Source organism: Etheostoma cragini, chromosome 22, assembly GCF_013103735.1.
Source record: "Etheostoma cragini isolate CJK2018 chromosome 22, CSU_Ecrag_1.0, whole genome shotgun sequence".
NCBI classification, from domain to species: domain Eukaryota; kingdom Metazoa; phylum Chordata; class Actinopteri; order Perciformes; family Percidae; genus Etheostoma; species Etheostoma cragini.
The window spans coordinates 3,675,669-3,688,965 of record NC_048428.1 but is presented as its reverse complement, the minus strand read 5'-3'; the positions used below and the strand labels follow the sequence as shown (position 1 = coordinate 3,688,965).

Genomic DNA, 13,297 nt, shown 5'->3' with positions numbered 1-13,297 from the left:
ACACACACACACACACACACACACACACACACACACACACACACACACACACACACACACACACTATTTACAATAAGCTTGAATCATGAAACGTACACAGGAGGAGTGTGCACACCTACAGTCGATCAATGAATTTTTTTACTCCTCAAATAAGGTGTCAGTGTAAAATTCTTGTTATAAGCAACGACAACATTTTTATTTTACAAATGTGCAAATAAGACAGATTTGGAATCCTTCAGCACTCAGTGTGAAAGTCCACGATCCTTTAGGAGCAGTCACAGAGCTCTCACTCCACCTCAGTCCTGCCCTCTCAAGTTTAAAAGCTCCTCTTTGCTTCGCCTCTCATTTTCAAGTAAAGTGCTCTAGCAAAAACCACACGGCATGAGACCAGTCTCGTATTTTTTTGCCTCTGGTTGAAAATGAACTAAAAACACAAACCCAACAGCCCAATGGACGAAAAACATTGGAATGTCTTTTAAATAAAAAAAGCAGATGCCAACAAGTAAGAGGCTGTCCTGGCTGTTTGTGGGGCGGTGACAGTTACATAGTTCCTGGCAGAAGTCATACAAACTCAAGCTTGCCGTGGCCGCTGTACATCCCCCAGTGCACCAGAGACAGGATCTTGTCATTGCCCAGGTCGGCCTGCCGCATCTTGTCGCAGGTCAGACAGCAGTTCTCGTGGCCCGTGACGGGCACCATGCACTCCAGGTCCAGCTTTGCCACATGGCCCTTCTTGGTGTGGTGGCCATGGAAGCTGTAGTGTAGCCGCGACAGCATCTGTTGCCGCTGGTCCTGCAGCCGCTTGTTCTCGCTGCGCAGCATTCGCAACGCCAGCATGATAAGCAGCACCAGGATGAGGCCACCGGCAATGGGGACGGCAATCACCGCCGCCCGGAACCACACCTCCTTGGCCGAGGCAAGCTCCTGGACCCGGGTCACCAGGTTCCTGTTGTTGCTGTCTGGCTGGTACCGGCTATGATCTGCACACACAGTAATAAGTATCTGTTTAACTGCATGCTCACGTGTTTCCACTGCTCCACATTATTATATACAAATTTCAGAACAATAGTACCTTTTTCTGAAGCAAATTGTTATTTAGATACATGTATGCCATTTGTAGCCTATTTAGAAGCTTCGCTACACAGTTAATGCCAGTAACCAACGCAAGAGAAAATAAGACACACAGGCAAGAGCGAGGAAGTGAGAAAGGGCAGCAAATGAGTCACCCTGCCCAGACTGAGAGCCAGAAATTAATTTAAGCTAATAAACCATAAAGTGTGCTCTGGTCAGAGTCACAACAGCAGTGTCCCCTCAGGACAGCTCCCCTTCCTCTCTTTTTCCTCTATGCACCTTTTCATAACCATGGGAGCTAGTACTTCTGCCCAACATGCAGACTTGACAGGGAATATTTATTCAATAAGGCACATTCCTACTCAGTGGGAAAATTACATGGTGCACACATTACAATAATAAAAAAAAGAATATATCTGATCTCTTTCCAAGTGCTTAAGGTAAACTAGCTGCTCCCTGGCTTCCCAGGCACAGAGCTGGAGCCCATTAAAAGGCAAATTAAAGGGTTTTTAATGCTGGGAAGAAGAAAAAAAAAAGTAGGGAGGGGTAAGGGTGGCCTGCATGTCCATAAACAGCAAAGTGTGTGAAGAACTCTACAGTTCAACATATTGCTTCTTGAACAGCAAAGAGGAAAATATTAAATATTTGCCGAGGAGGAATCGTAAAATCCCCCCACAGAGTCCACTCATTTTAAAACCAGTGGAAGAGTACTTCATGTTTCAGTGGGGGGGGGGAATACTGACAGCCGGTGTTTAAGCTCTCGGGTGTCTTCTTTACCTGTTGCGTCTCTGGTGTGCGCCAAATCGTGGAGACCTTTGTAGTTGCACATGTCGTCGTGGCAACACTCCAGTGTTAAGGCACTGCTCAGCACATCCGCACGCCTGGAGCTGCTGCTGCAGACGTCCGCCGCATTGACGATGGGGTCTAAACACCCATGGGTGACGGGAGAGTTTAAAATGAGCGGATCCAGCGCCTTGGTGAAGCAGGCGTTCAGTTCTGACTTGCACATGTATCCGGTGGCCACGCAGTGTGGCGCGTCACAGTAACACCTTATTTCTCCTGGAAATGCAAAAAAGGCATGGTTAGTAAAAAAAAATACTGGGTGTATTTATAATATTAATATCAAACTTTACTCCTGGCAATTTCAATAGTTTGGCTGATAATTTGACTATACCATGACCTGAACTTGAGCATAGCAGTTTGGAGTGTTTGTCAGGACCCTATTGTTGCTTTCTAGGAGTTTAATTGGTCACCAATATAAAAATATTAATATAATTCATCTTTTTATTCAGGTTGTTCCCTCCCAGTTGTTTAGTACAGTTATGTAATTTTGTATAAAAGGTATAGCCCACAACAAATAAACTGATTTTCCAATGTTTTGGGACTTAAACCAATGAAATGCAGTCTGTGATCTGTTATACTTTAATACTGTACTATATACTATATGTACTGCAATAAACAGCCAGGTAACTTTAACTTGTGCATCCATTCAGCAAAAACGCCTTCATTTAACAGCCTATCATACAGAATGGGCATTTTTTGTCTGTATTATAAAAACAGGAACCTTGTAGCTTATAATTAGTGGTTTGTTTGAAAGTCAGTTTCTTTCAACCCAAATGGAAACTCCTAAAGAGGGGGCCGGCGCGCGACGCAGAGTCTCCTCTCCGCCGTTTGCACGCAAATCTTTACTTGTGGTCGTGACTGCCTGGGGGTGCAGGGTTTACTGAGGTCCCATCTAAAGAGCTCCCAGCAACCTTGTTATTACGGATGCCTGCTTTTACACGGGCCCACTCATTACTTCATTCGTGGCCTCTTTTTTGAAAACTTTCAAAACAAAAATCTAGGCCAAGGATCTGCCCTAACAAAAACATGACTTAGAACTTTTTTATGACCTCTTACTGTCTGTGAGTGCCATGAGAATTCTTTCATAGGACATCTGAATGTTATGTACTTTTCACACATATTGCAGGATATCTATTCACTTCTTTAGGCTGGCGACTGACTGCATTATAACAAGTGTGTGTGTGGGGGGGAAATTGGAAATAGCTCCATAAACACAGCTATAAAAAAGTAAGCCAAAAGTCTTGCCTAGTGTTTCCATCTGCTACATTCAAAAACGAAGCTAAAAATACAAAGCATGAACGTTTTAGAAACCAACTGTTCCTCTCAGTGGTGGTGCCTCTTTGAACATTCATCAGATCAGTGTTTTCCCTGTGAATGATTGGAGCAGCAGGTCATTTGGAGAATATTTCATTAGAAAGGAGAGGCCCCTTGTGGGTTGAGGGAGGGGGGGGGGGACAGACCGAGCATATAGCCGTTTAGCCCTGCTCAGTCTTCTATGAATGGCAGCTTAAGAACCGAGTCAAACGGGGGTTATCCAAGTGAAACGTACCAGCCAAATTAAGACAGGATTTATGCATTATGTTTTATCAAAAAATAAATAAATTGGGAGTTTTACCTGGACAAAAACCGCAGGGATACTATAGGGAAAACTCTTCTTCAAAGAAGTCTAAATAGTTGTTCATTTTCAGCTCCTTACACTGCTATTTTTGTTGGTTTTGATATAAGAATAGCAGCCTAGTGCATGGGCATAAACCACTAACTGTTTAAATCCATTTTATTCCTCCCTATGGACACAAGTAGAGTTATCTCCCCTCTGTAGTGTATGCCCGTGTTTCTTATACGATTTTATAGGCTAAAATGGTCACTTGTTGTCTAGCGTGATATTTGGAGCAACACTGTTCAGCTTAAAACCTTAAGTCTGGGGTGTAAATTCAGTCTTGGTTTAGCTTGATTTGAGAAGCTAACAAACGTGCCATTTTCGCAAACATAGAATCCATAACTGTTACCTTTGGTAAGAAGAACAGCCATGGCGCAAAGTTCCAGTTGTAGCCAAATGGAAATGAAACTGGACTGGCGATCCATTTACACCAAATGACTGCGCAGAAGTGCTCGTATATCCAGTAGCAGGCGCAGAGTCCGCTGGGCGAAGAGCTGGACGACAAAAAGATTTACATGGAGGAATGGCTAAAAAGTAGTCATTCCTGTACTAAAACACGACAACTCACAACTCCTTCTTTGAACAAAAGTAGCAAAAATCACTCCGAAATATTCCTCTCCCGCATGGAGACAGAAAAGGTTGTGTTGTTAAAAGCGGCCCGACATAACTGGAGGACAAAACACAACGTCTTCTTCTTTAAGCCGAACGGAAAAAAAGAGAAATATACTCCTGGGAAGAGAGTGAATTTCGATAAAAAGTTGTCACCGCTGGTCCTCCTCTGCCTCTGAATGCGGCCAATGACATTGAAGCATCACTTTTGTATTGTTGGACGGAGTAATGTCTCAGAAATGTTACACAAAAACAGTTAACTCCGCGGTATCAAAGACTGTAGGTAGACTCCGGACACACAAGAATTTTAGCTGGAGAAATAGTTGTGGTCTGGCAGAGCTCCGCCCCCTCCAAGCTCATTGGTCAGACCACCGAGAGAGAAGTTAGTCAGAATACGTAATAACATTGTATCCGGTACATCATTTCAAAATAAAGCACAAGCATACAAAGACAATGAAAGTGCTTTACAAAAAGCAAATAAAGACACATTTAAAAACATTATAAAAGGAAAAATAACAGCAATTGAAATTAAATTTAAAAAAAATGTATATAATAGTATGGTATCTTGTAAAAGAGATGTTCAATCTTAATGGAACTTTCTGGTAAAATAAATAAATAATGTAAGTATCCCGACCAATTGAAGTGCTGTTTCGTTAGAAAAATAAACGTAAAAAACTAGTTTTTTTAGTTACCATTTTTAATGGTATAATACTGCAAAGTTCTGTTTGTGTTCAGCTAGTATAGTTCTGTTTGGGTAATGACTGATACATGACAGGAAACTATTATTTGGTTGGTGATAGAATTGCTATTATTCCAGACCTACTTGTACATCATACTACATCAACACACACCATTGATATATACCCATGCTTAAAGCACTCTTTAATCAAGATATTGAACTATTTTAAGTCCCTGATGTATGTTTCCCTCATATTATCAACATTATTTAATTGTTTTGTACATTCCAATTATTAATTGTTAACTTTTCCCTTGACGCTTTATTTTCTATGCCATTTTCTCCATATTCCGGTTTTGTTCTGTGTGTCACTTTCTGCTCCCCTGCTTGATGACTCAGGCCAAACCCGTCATTCATCGTTTTTTATTTTCATACTACCATATTCCACATGTCATTATTGGAGTCTATTGGTTGGGGCAACGGTCATTCCATCAGGTTAACAAACCGTCAGCTAGGAAACAAAACCCACTCTGTCCGTGCCACTGAGAGTTAGTAGTTCACTATTTTGATAGGCTATTGAAATATTTAATATGTAGACATTTTAACATGTGTCCAAATGTGTAATTTACATTCGTATACAAAACTACTTATTTCCCTTATCCTGTAGGCCTATATGCACGTTTTTGCATTACAGAAATACATAGCTTTAAATAGAAATGCATGTTAAACCATATAGGCCAGATAGGAAGAATACATTCATGGAGGGGTTTAATCTAATGGCATTGTAAAATCTCTATGTAGGCCTATGTAGACATTCCAGGATCCATTAATTACATTTCATATTTGAGGGTGTGTAAGTGAAGCCAGACTGGCCAGTAGCAGCTACCTGCAGTGTCATCCTGCTGGCAGCCAGGTTGACGCCGCGCTGAGCCGCTTCCCTTCAGGCGACCAGACTGCTGCTGCAGGGAGGAGCGGACAACCCTTTAGAGAAATTAGCAATCCAAAAAGGCACATGGCGCCACCGAGACGAGACACACACACACACGCACACACACACACACAGCGCACAGACACCATTGTCTTTATCAGCGACAACTGCATTTTTTGCAGCTCCAAGGACATAAAAAACTATTTAGTGATCCATATATATATATATATATATATATATATATATATAGATGCCATACATATATAGATGCCATATATAGCCTATATATATATATATACGCCATATATATATGCCATATATATAAGCCATATATATATATGCCTTTCATAAACGACACTAACAAAAATGAGGAAGAGAAAAAAGAAAATGTCCCCCTGCAGAAAGGCTTAGGTATGATAATAATATTATGTCCTGAGAGTTAGGGAGGGGGGGGGGGTCATTCCCCAACAGACAACAGGATGAGGATACCGCTTTAGGGAACACAGAAAACTACTCACTGCAATTACCGTAATTATCTGCAATTCCACAGAGGCGCCAGTCCACGACTGGCGTTACAGTATTTATCCCCACTGAGAGCTGCATGCAAAGGGTGGAGATCGACAGAAACACTAGTTTATGCTGGAAGGCCTCCTATTGTTAACCGGTTTCTGTGATACTGTGTGTAATTGTCTCTCTGAAAGCATTTGTCTGAGAACCCATACAATGCTGTTTTTTATGATTCTGGCTCATATTATCAGTGTGTTCAAATAATAAATACATTGACGTAAGCTGCTTGGATTTTTATTTAGTTCTATTAAACAGGATCAGAAATGCCCCTTTACTGCCAGTAACACCTCCATCTTTTCAAGCACTTGTGGTGGATAGTTAAACATCACCATCATGTGGTCAAAATTGATATGACCTTATTATTTCACAAAATACAGGTATTCCAGCTATTATAGCACAGATGTAATTTTACGTGGGCGGGGGGGGGGTTACTCTCTCCCAAAAATCCAAACTGGCCAGTGCAACCCATACCAAAAACCTATTGCAATTTCCTTTACATAAATAAACCGTTTGCGCCGTAACCCAATGCAGAAAAGGCACAAATTGTTGCAGAAAAAAATCCCAGACAGCAGGAAAGTAAGTGTTTGATATGCTCCAAATTTCTATTTTGCTCAAAAGTGGAGATCGCACACGCCCCAGTGTTTAACCCAAATGCACCCCTTTGTTATATAGTGTTGATTTTGGATAAAGTTGAGGGACTTTAGGAAGGAATTTTAAAAAAGAATGGTCAAACTGTACGGCAGGGGTCATGATATTCTGACTTTTAGTCCTTATCAGTCAATTAGACTAGATCCTCTGTTAATGTAGCTGTTTATTCCCTGTCTGGTAAATCCGCACTTCTCCAAAACCAGCTACACACCTTCAGTTTAAAAAAAAAAAAGAATAATCCAAGAAATCATGATGTTTAAAAGCCCACCAGTAAGAAAAACAAATCTGTGTGTCTTTTTACGCTGAGAGGATGAGCGTCAACAAGCTTTCAGCACGGGGGGGGGTCATGTAATTGGCCTTTTAGCGATTACACCCCACAGGTTGTTTCTTCTTTCACACATTAGGGGACACTTGTAGGTGTGAACCGGTACAGACTGTAGGGGCTTTGCTTAACAAAAGCCCCCCTGCTGCTCGGGCAACGACAGCTAGATCACTGCGGAGATGGTGGGACTGAAAGTCCACCAGAGAGAGTAGACATTCCAAACCATTCCAGCTCTAAACACACCCCAATGAACCTTAAGAGACCAAAATGTCCTTGTTTTGCTCAAATATTTCCACTTTGAGGATCTAAACCTCAGACTGGCTCTGTCCACGATGCATGAGGACACACCAGGGCAGACAGACTTCCTCCAACACCTCCCGGCTTCCTCCTTTCTCTTTGATGTGAGCCATATCAAGGTCTCTGAAGAATCAGAGACAGGCAGACTGTCTCCATCCTTCCATGATCTATTTTATTCTCCTCAAGATAATGGAGCCAAGCATCAGAGCGGGAGGTCCAGCAGTTATGTGGATCCATACTGTAGATGTGCATGGGAAACCATTCACAGCAGCTTTGATGTTACAGATTGGGTTACAGGCCGGGCAATCAGAAGCACTCATGCAGACTTTATCTAGAGTGCTCCGACGCAGTTATTTTTTAAAAACTTGTATTGTGTTGAGAATTAATTCAGTAGCACTCTGTCCTCTTATCCACATACAGAGATGACTTTGGGGATAATCTGCGTTTGATCACGAGGAGTGGCGTACCCTTCCTTATCAGGCTAAGCCTCTGTGATGCTACCTTGTACCATAAGAGCTTGGCAATATGGTGGAATAAGAACTGAGAATAATTGTTCTAAAATACTGTGAAATAAAATGTATTTCCAGGTACAGATATAGCAAGTCAGTATGACTAAATGCCTTAAAAGTTTTGCACATTCATATCGATGCAATTGTAAACACTGAAAGTGCTGCAGTGGATCTTGCTGCCTGGCCCTATTGTCTGAATTAGATTGCAGATAGGAACAATTTTGGCATTTGAGTTGGAGAGTTCATTCTTGACTGTGGGGAATAATCTTTCTTTTGAAAAATGTTCATATTAATGCTCATGTAGTAAACAAAGTCAAGTATCTAAAAAATGTTATGCTTAATTATGTAAAAGGGACACGGAGGGAGAGAGGACAGAAACGTGTGTATATTGCAAAATACAAAGCAAAAACTAAGAATTCCAAGTTAAATAAGGTGAAATGTTACACACTTGTACTGACAAATGTAAAGATGCAGAAAAATAGTTACCTTTAGAATCCAGGCTCATTTGTATGGAAGAGGATTAGGGCCAAATGTGAATAAATGTATTAGGTCCTGAGTTTAAATTCAGATTATTGATATTAAACTCAGAACTCAAATACATTTTTCACATGTGGACCTAATACTCTTCCGTACATTTGGGCCAACTTTAGTATGCATTCTTTTTTTTTAAGATTATGTTTTTGGGCGTTTTTTGCCTTTATTTTTGACAGGACAGATGAAGACATTAAGGGGAGAGAAAAGAAGGGGGAATCACGTACTAAGCTATGGGTTTGACTTATCATTTTGTCAATTTAACTGCTCCCCCGAACCTATAACAATATGAGAATTCTTTCACTTTTCATACACACAAATACAGCAGAAGCATGGGACAAATAAAACTACAATAGTCTATTTACAGAAAAAAGTCAATGTATCCTAACTTGTTTTTTATACTTGTTCAAAAAGTACATACCTCTGTAAATCAAGGGAAAATAATACATATACTATAATAATTTATTTTCTTTTAAACTATTTTTTATTGACTACAAACATAAATTAGCTTTTAACTGTGAGATGCTGCTGAACACTTTAGATATAGTCATCAAATGGACTGTGTGTGAACTATATTTTGTCTTGCATGCAGCTTTTCTCTGGCTGACCCTTGTCTGAATAGACTGGAAATGCTATTCACTTAGTCCCTAACTACAATTAATGCCAACTTCCCCCATCTAATGGGCTTTGATAAAACATTCTCTATAGTTGTTAAACGTTAAAACACAGAAAACACCTTAAGAAACTCACATAATAACCAACCATGTAATCTCTTAAAAATCCTCTGAGTCTAGAACAGTGAGTGTGTGAGTCACATGATCGGCTGGGCGGAGATGGTGCCTTGAGGCAAAGCTCCCTGCCCAACTTTGCCAAATAGTTGTTTTATATGGTTCCTACTCAGGTGTTCTAACCCTGTATGCTCAATAAAGTTATGTAAAGAGGAATGCCAAGCAAGGGCAAAGCAGTTTCCAAAAAAACACAAATTTAGAACGCAGCTTAATCAATAATGGGTGACTTTTATTTTTGGTTTGGAATTGCTCCTCATTAAAGTACCAGCACTCTGGACTTACTAAAAAAGAGAAATGTTGACATTGCATTGATTTATTTGCTAAAGGAGGATACCAGCCGTTTAGCCAATAGATTCTTTCATACAATTCCATCCTCCTCAGCAACGTCAAAAACAAAAGGCGTCGGCATTGTTGCCAAATGGAACCTCCCATTTAAAGTGTTGTCCTCCTGGTCAGACGACACAGGCAGGGCTGTGATCTCAACAACAGTTTGGTGCTAGGAAAAATGCACTTGTGTCAGCCTAATCTTTTTGTTGGCAATTTCTGTAATATGTTCACTAATCCAATGCTGGAGTTGATGGATTCTTTTATTGTTGGTACAGATTTCAATGCTGTGTGGGACCCAAGTATTGATTGGTCGAACACAGGGGCCACTAGGGACCAGGATCAGGCTACAAATGCTCTGAAATCATGGACCAACAGCTGGGGGGTTATTGGTATTTGGTGTGTGGTTAATCCCCCCTGCGAGGCTTATTACGTTTTCTCAGGTAAACATAAATCTTTTTCCAGAATAGATTTTCTTTTTGCGTCCCCTCAATTGTTTTCATCCAATGTTATTTCCAATGGCATTGCTGACCATAAAGGGGTCATTTGCCAGCTATCTCAACGTGCAGTTAGATGCGGCATCAATACACGCTTTACTGAAAATTGACTCGTATATCACTCAGTTTATTGCAGAATTCTGGATATATTTACAGAAATTAATGTTGGTTCTGTAGAAGACCTCAGGATATTGCAGGACGCAATAACTGGTTTTATTAGGAGCAACACTATACTTTTCTGTTCTAATGTGAGCAAAAATAGTCTGAATTTATAACTCACGGAGCAAGACAGAGCTATTATTTTCAGTATAACTTTAATTACTTTATTACTTTAAGTAATCTGAGGTTACTTCATGTGGTGACGTAGCACATAGAACCCATAGATTTGACAACGCCACCTCCTGTTGAAGGTCAGGAGGAACCCTTTAAATGTTTAATAGGTTACCTACTGTGTTGTGTGACCAACTCTGATTCTCCCCAGACAGGAACAATTAACAAGAGGCAAATATTGTACAAAAACAGGTTTGGTTTTATTACAAAGTTTAAAAGAATCCCAATACAAATACAGTGTGACTTGCCTCAATAATTACCAGAGCAATCAGCTAGCTTGGACAAATTGATTACTATTGAAGAATTAAGTATGGCAGTACAGAGTATGCAAAAAGGATTGCATTAATGCAATTTTAGTCATTTTCCTATTTTATGCAAGTTTCTGGGAACAGTTGGGCCCTTTCCTTCTTGACATGATTAACTTCTCTATTGAAAAGGCTTTGCATTCTAATGCCTCAGCCGAGTCTTAACCGGACGCACCTCCTCCTCTTTCTTTCCAGTCTCTAGATCCTCCCGCCAAGGTTGCCCCTTGAGTCCTGCACTATTTCTCATTTCTCTAAAGCCGCTGGCTCAAGCCATTTGCCAATCGACTATGGTGTCACCAATATACATTCGTAGTACACAGCCTCATCTCTCACTATTTGCGGACAATGTTATGGTATTTTTAGAAAACCCAGCTCAGTCTCTTCCTCACTATAGAGTATGCTTAGTATATATATAGTATAGAAGTTATCAGGCTATAAAATTAACTGGTCAGAGTCTGAATTACTTCATTTATTTAATTCTGCCCGCAACTCAACCATCTCTGCTGACATCCCAATTGTTAAGCAGTTTAAATATTTAGACATTCCCCTGCTTAACCAGATTATTAAACATAACTAATCTTTTGCTCTGAACAGTGTTTTGAAGGACATGGAAAAGTGAATGGGTCTCCAAATGTCAATTCAAACTCATATCTCAGTGGTTAAAATAAATGTTTTACCCAGGGTTAATATTATGAGCTCTATGCTGCCTCTCTCTCCCCTCCTGCTGGCTACTGGCATAAATTACAATCATCCGTATTTAAATTTATCTGGAAAGTCAAGCAGCCTTGATTTAAGATGTCTACTTTACAGAGGAGGAGAGAGAATGGTGGGCTTTCAATTCCCAGCTTCAAACAGTGTTTCTTATCCTTTGTCTTAAGACCCCTCACCTGGTTAAATCCAGATGTGTCTGTTTGTACCTTAGAAAGTGTTCTGACTATCTAGGAATCTAGGAAACTACTGTTTTGATTAATATCTCCTTCGTGCTGCTCTAAATGTTAATTTGATTTTCTCTAGCCTTATGGCCTTTAATTTGTATTTTTCAGTATCTCCCCTTTTTTTTTTTGTATACAGGTAATTATTTCCCACTTAGACAACATTTGTATTGTATACACCTATGCATATCCTTTTCCCCAACGAAAGTATTGTATGTTGTTGCTTTTGTAAATAAAAAATAATAAAAAGGGTATGCAACAGGAGACCTCCCGTCTCATGCCCCCCGTCAGTAAACTATAATAAATCAATATAATATATATGTATGTATAATACATTAATAATATACAGTCTATGCTCCCCTCTCATGCCCCCGTCCATAGACTTTATTTAATTAATATAATATATACGTATAAATGTAATATAATATACTAATAATATACAGTCTATGCTCCCGTCTCATGGCCCCCTTTCCATAGCCTGTATTAAATTAATATAATATCTAGCCTACGTATGTAATATAATATATTAATGATATACAGTCTATACTCCCGTCTCATGCACTCCCGGCTGGTGCAGACCCGAGCTTCACCTTTTCAAAATAAAAGCTTGTGTCTGGCCAGCTATGTCTTCATACTTTGATGCTTTATACGTGTTTTTTTTTTTACTTTATCAGTAAATGTCTTACTAACAAGACAATGGAGTTAGCGGTTTTGTTTTTATGGGGGATTAATTCAGTTTGATAAATCCCACGGTCTCTACAAAGCTCAAATTGGCTTATTTAGAGGGAGGGATAGTCTGTTTATTGCTCCACAATACCAATACAGATTGATGACTTATTTTTTGGTAACAATTGTTTAATCGCAATATTACACTGAGGAGGCATCGCTTCACTGATACGCCTTTTGGACCTCGAAATGAAACCTTCTCATGTAATATATGGTAATATACGTCAAGAATGAGAGACACAGCTCTCTGATTGACGATCACCTGGGGCCTGAGCCGAGAGACAACAGATCTCCAACATAGACTTCCTATTTAGTCTATGATCTCAAAGCAGTTGCACACCTTTGACCTTTCTGAAATTGAACGTGTCCCATCCCGCTCTCTGTGTGTGGGGTTGAAGATCCAGCTGTTCCACTTAGCACTCCCTCTAGAGGCCTTGAGAACTTCCGTTGTGTAATCTGGATGCAGTTTTTTTTTTAGTCGATTCTTTTTGTCAAATTACTGGAGTTGTTTTGTCTAGTTGCATGTTTTAAGTTGCCGGGCCTTTGCCCCTGTAGGCCACCGTAATTTCTGATCAGTTATTTGACAGCCATGTTTCATGTTCCCCTTTGTGGAAACAGGTCTGGCAAACCAAGACAACACTTTGGTTAACTATCCAGTTTACCAACCTTAAAAACTGTTCACTTACAATCCATGCATAAAACCCATCAACAACACATCATTGTAGGAATCAAAGCAA

At 40.0% G+C, this 13,297-nt stretch overlaps 1 protein-coding gene and 1 long non-coding RNA gene across 2 annotated transcripts in view; one reads left to right on the top strand and one right to left on the bottom strand.

Moving 5' to 3' along the window:
• Window positions 1-13,078, top strand: part of LOC117938056 — a 16,035-nt gene extending 2,957 nt beyond the window's left edge. The window contains exons 2-3 of the long non-coding RNA XR_004655320.1: window positions 10,790-10,794; window positions 13,066-13,078. This is a non-coding gene — a long non-coding RNA (uncharacterized LOC117938056). The remainder of the gene's footprint in view (window positions 1-10,789; window positions 10,795-13,065) is intronic.
• On the bottom strand, window positions 134-4,505 carry bambia (BMP and activin membrane-bound inhibitor (Xenopus laevis) homolog a). Its single transcript, XM_034862377.1, has 3 exons — window positions 3,921-4,505; window positions 1,849-2,130; window positions 134-980 (listed from the first exon to the last, which is right to left on the bottom strand). Exons 1-3 carry the CDS (start codon window positions 3,994-3,996, stop codon window positions 562-564), a joined length of 777 nt encoding a protein of 258 aa, XP_034718268.1. The 5' UTR covers window positions 3,997-4,505; the 3' UTR covers window positions 134-561.
• Window positions 13,079-13,297: the final 219 nt, after the last annotated feature.

Coding starts and splice junctions, on each gene's coding strand:
- bambia (XM_034862377.1), bottom strand. CDS start 3,996: ATGGATCGCCAGTCCAGTTTCATTTCCATTTGGCTACAACTGGAACTT. Junction 2,131..3,920: donor GGCTGTTCTTCTTACCAAAG/GTAACAGTTATG, acceptor TTGCATTTCCAG/GAGAAATAAGGTGTTACTGT. Junction 981..1,848: donor GCACACCAGAGACGCAACAG/GTAAAGAAGACA, acceptor CTGTGTGTGCAG/ATCATAGCCGGTACCAGCCA.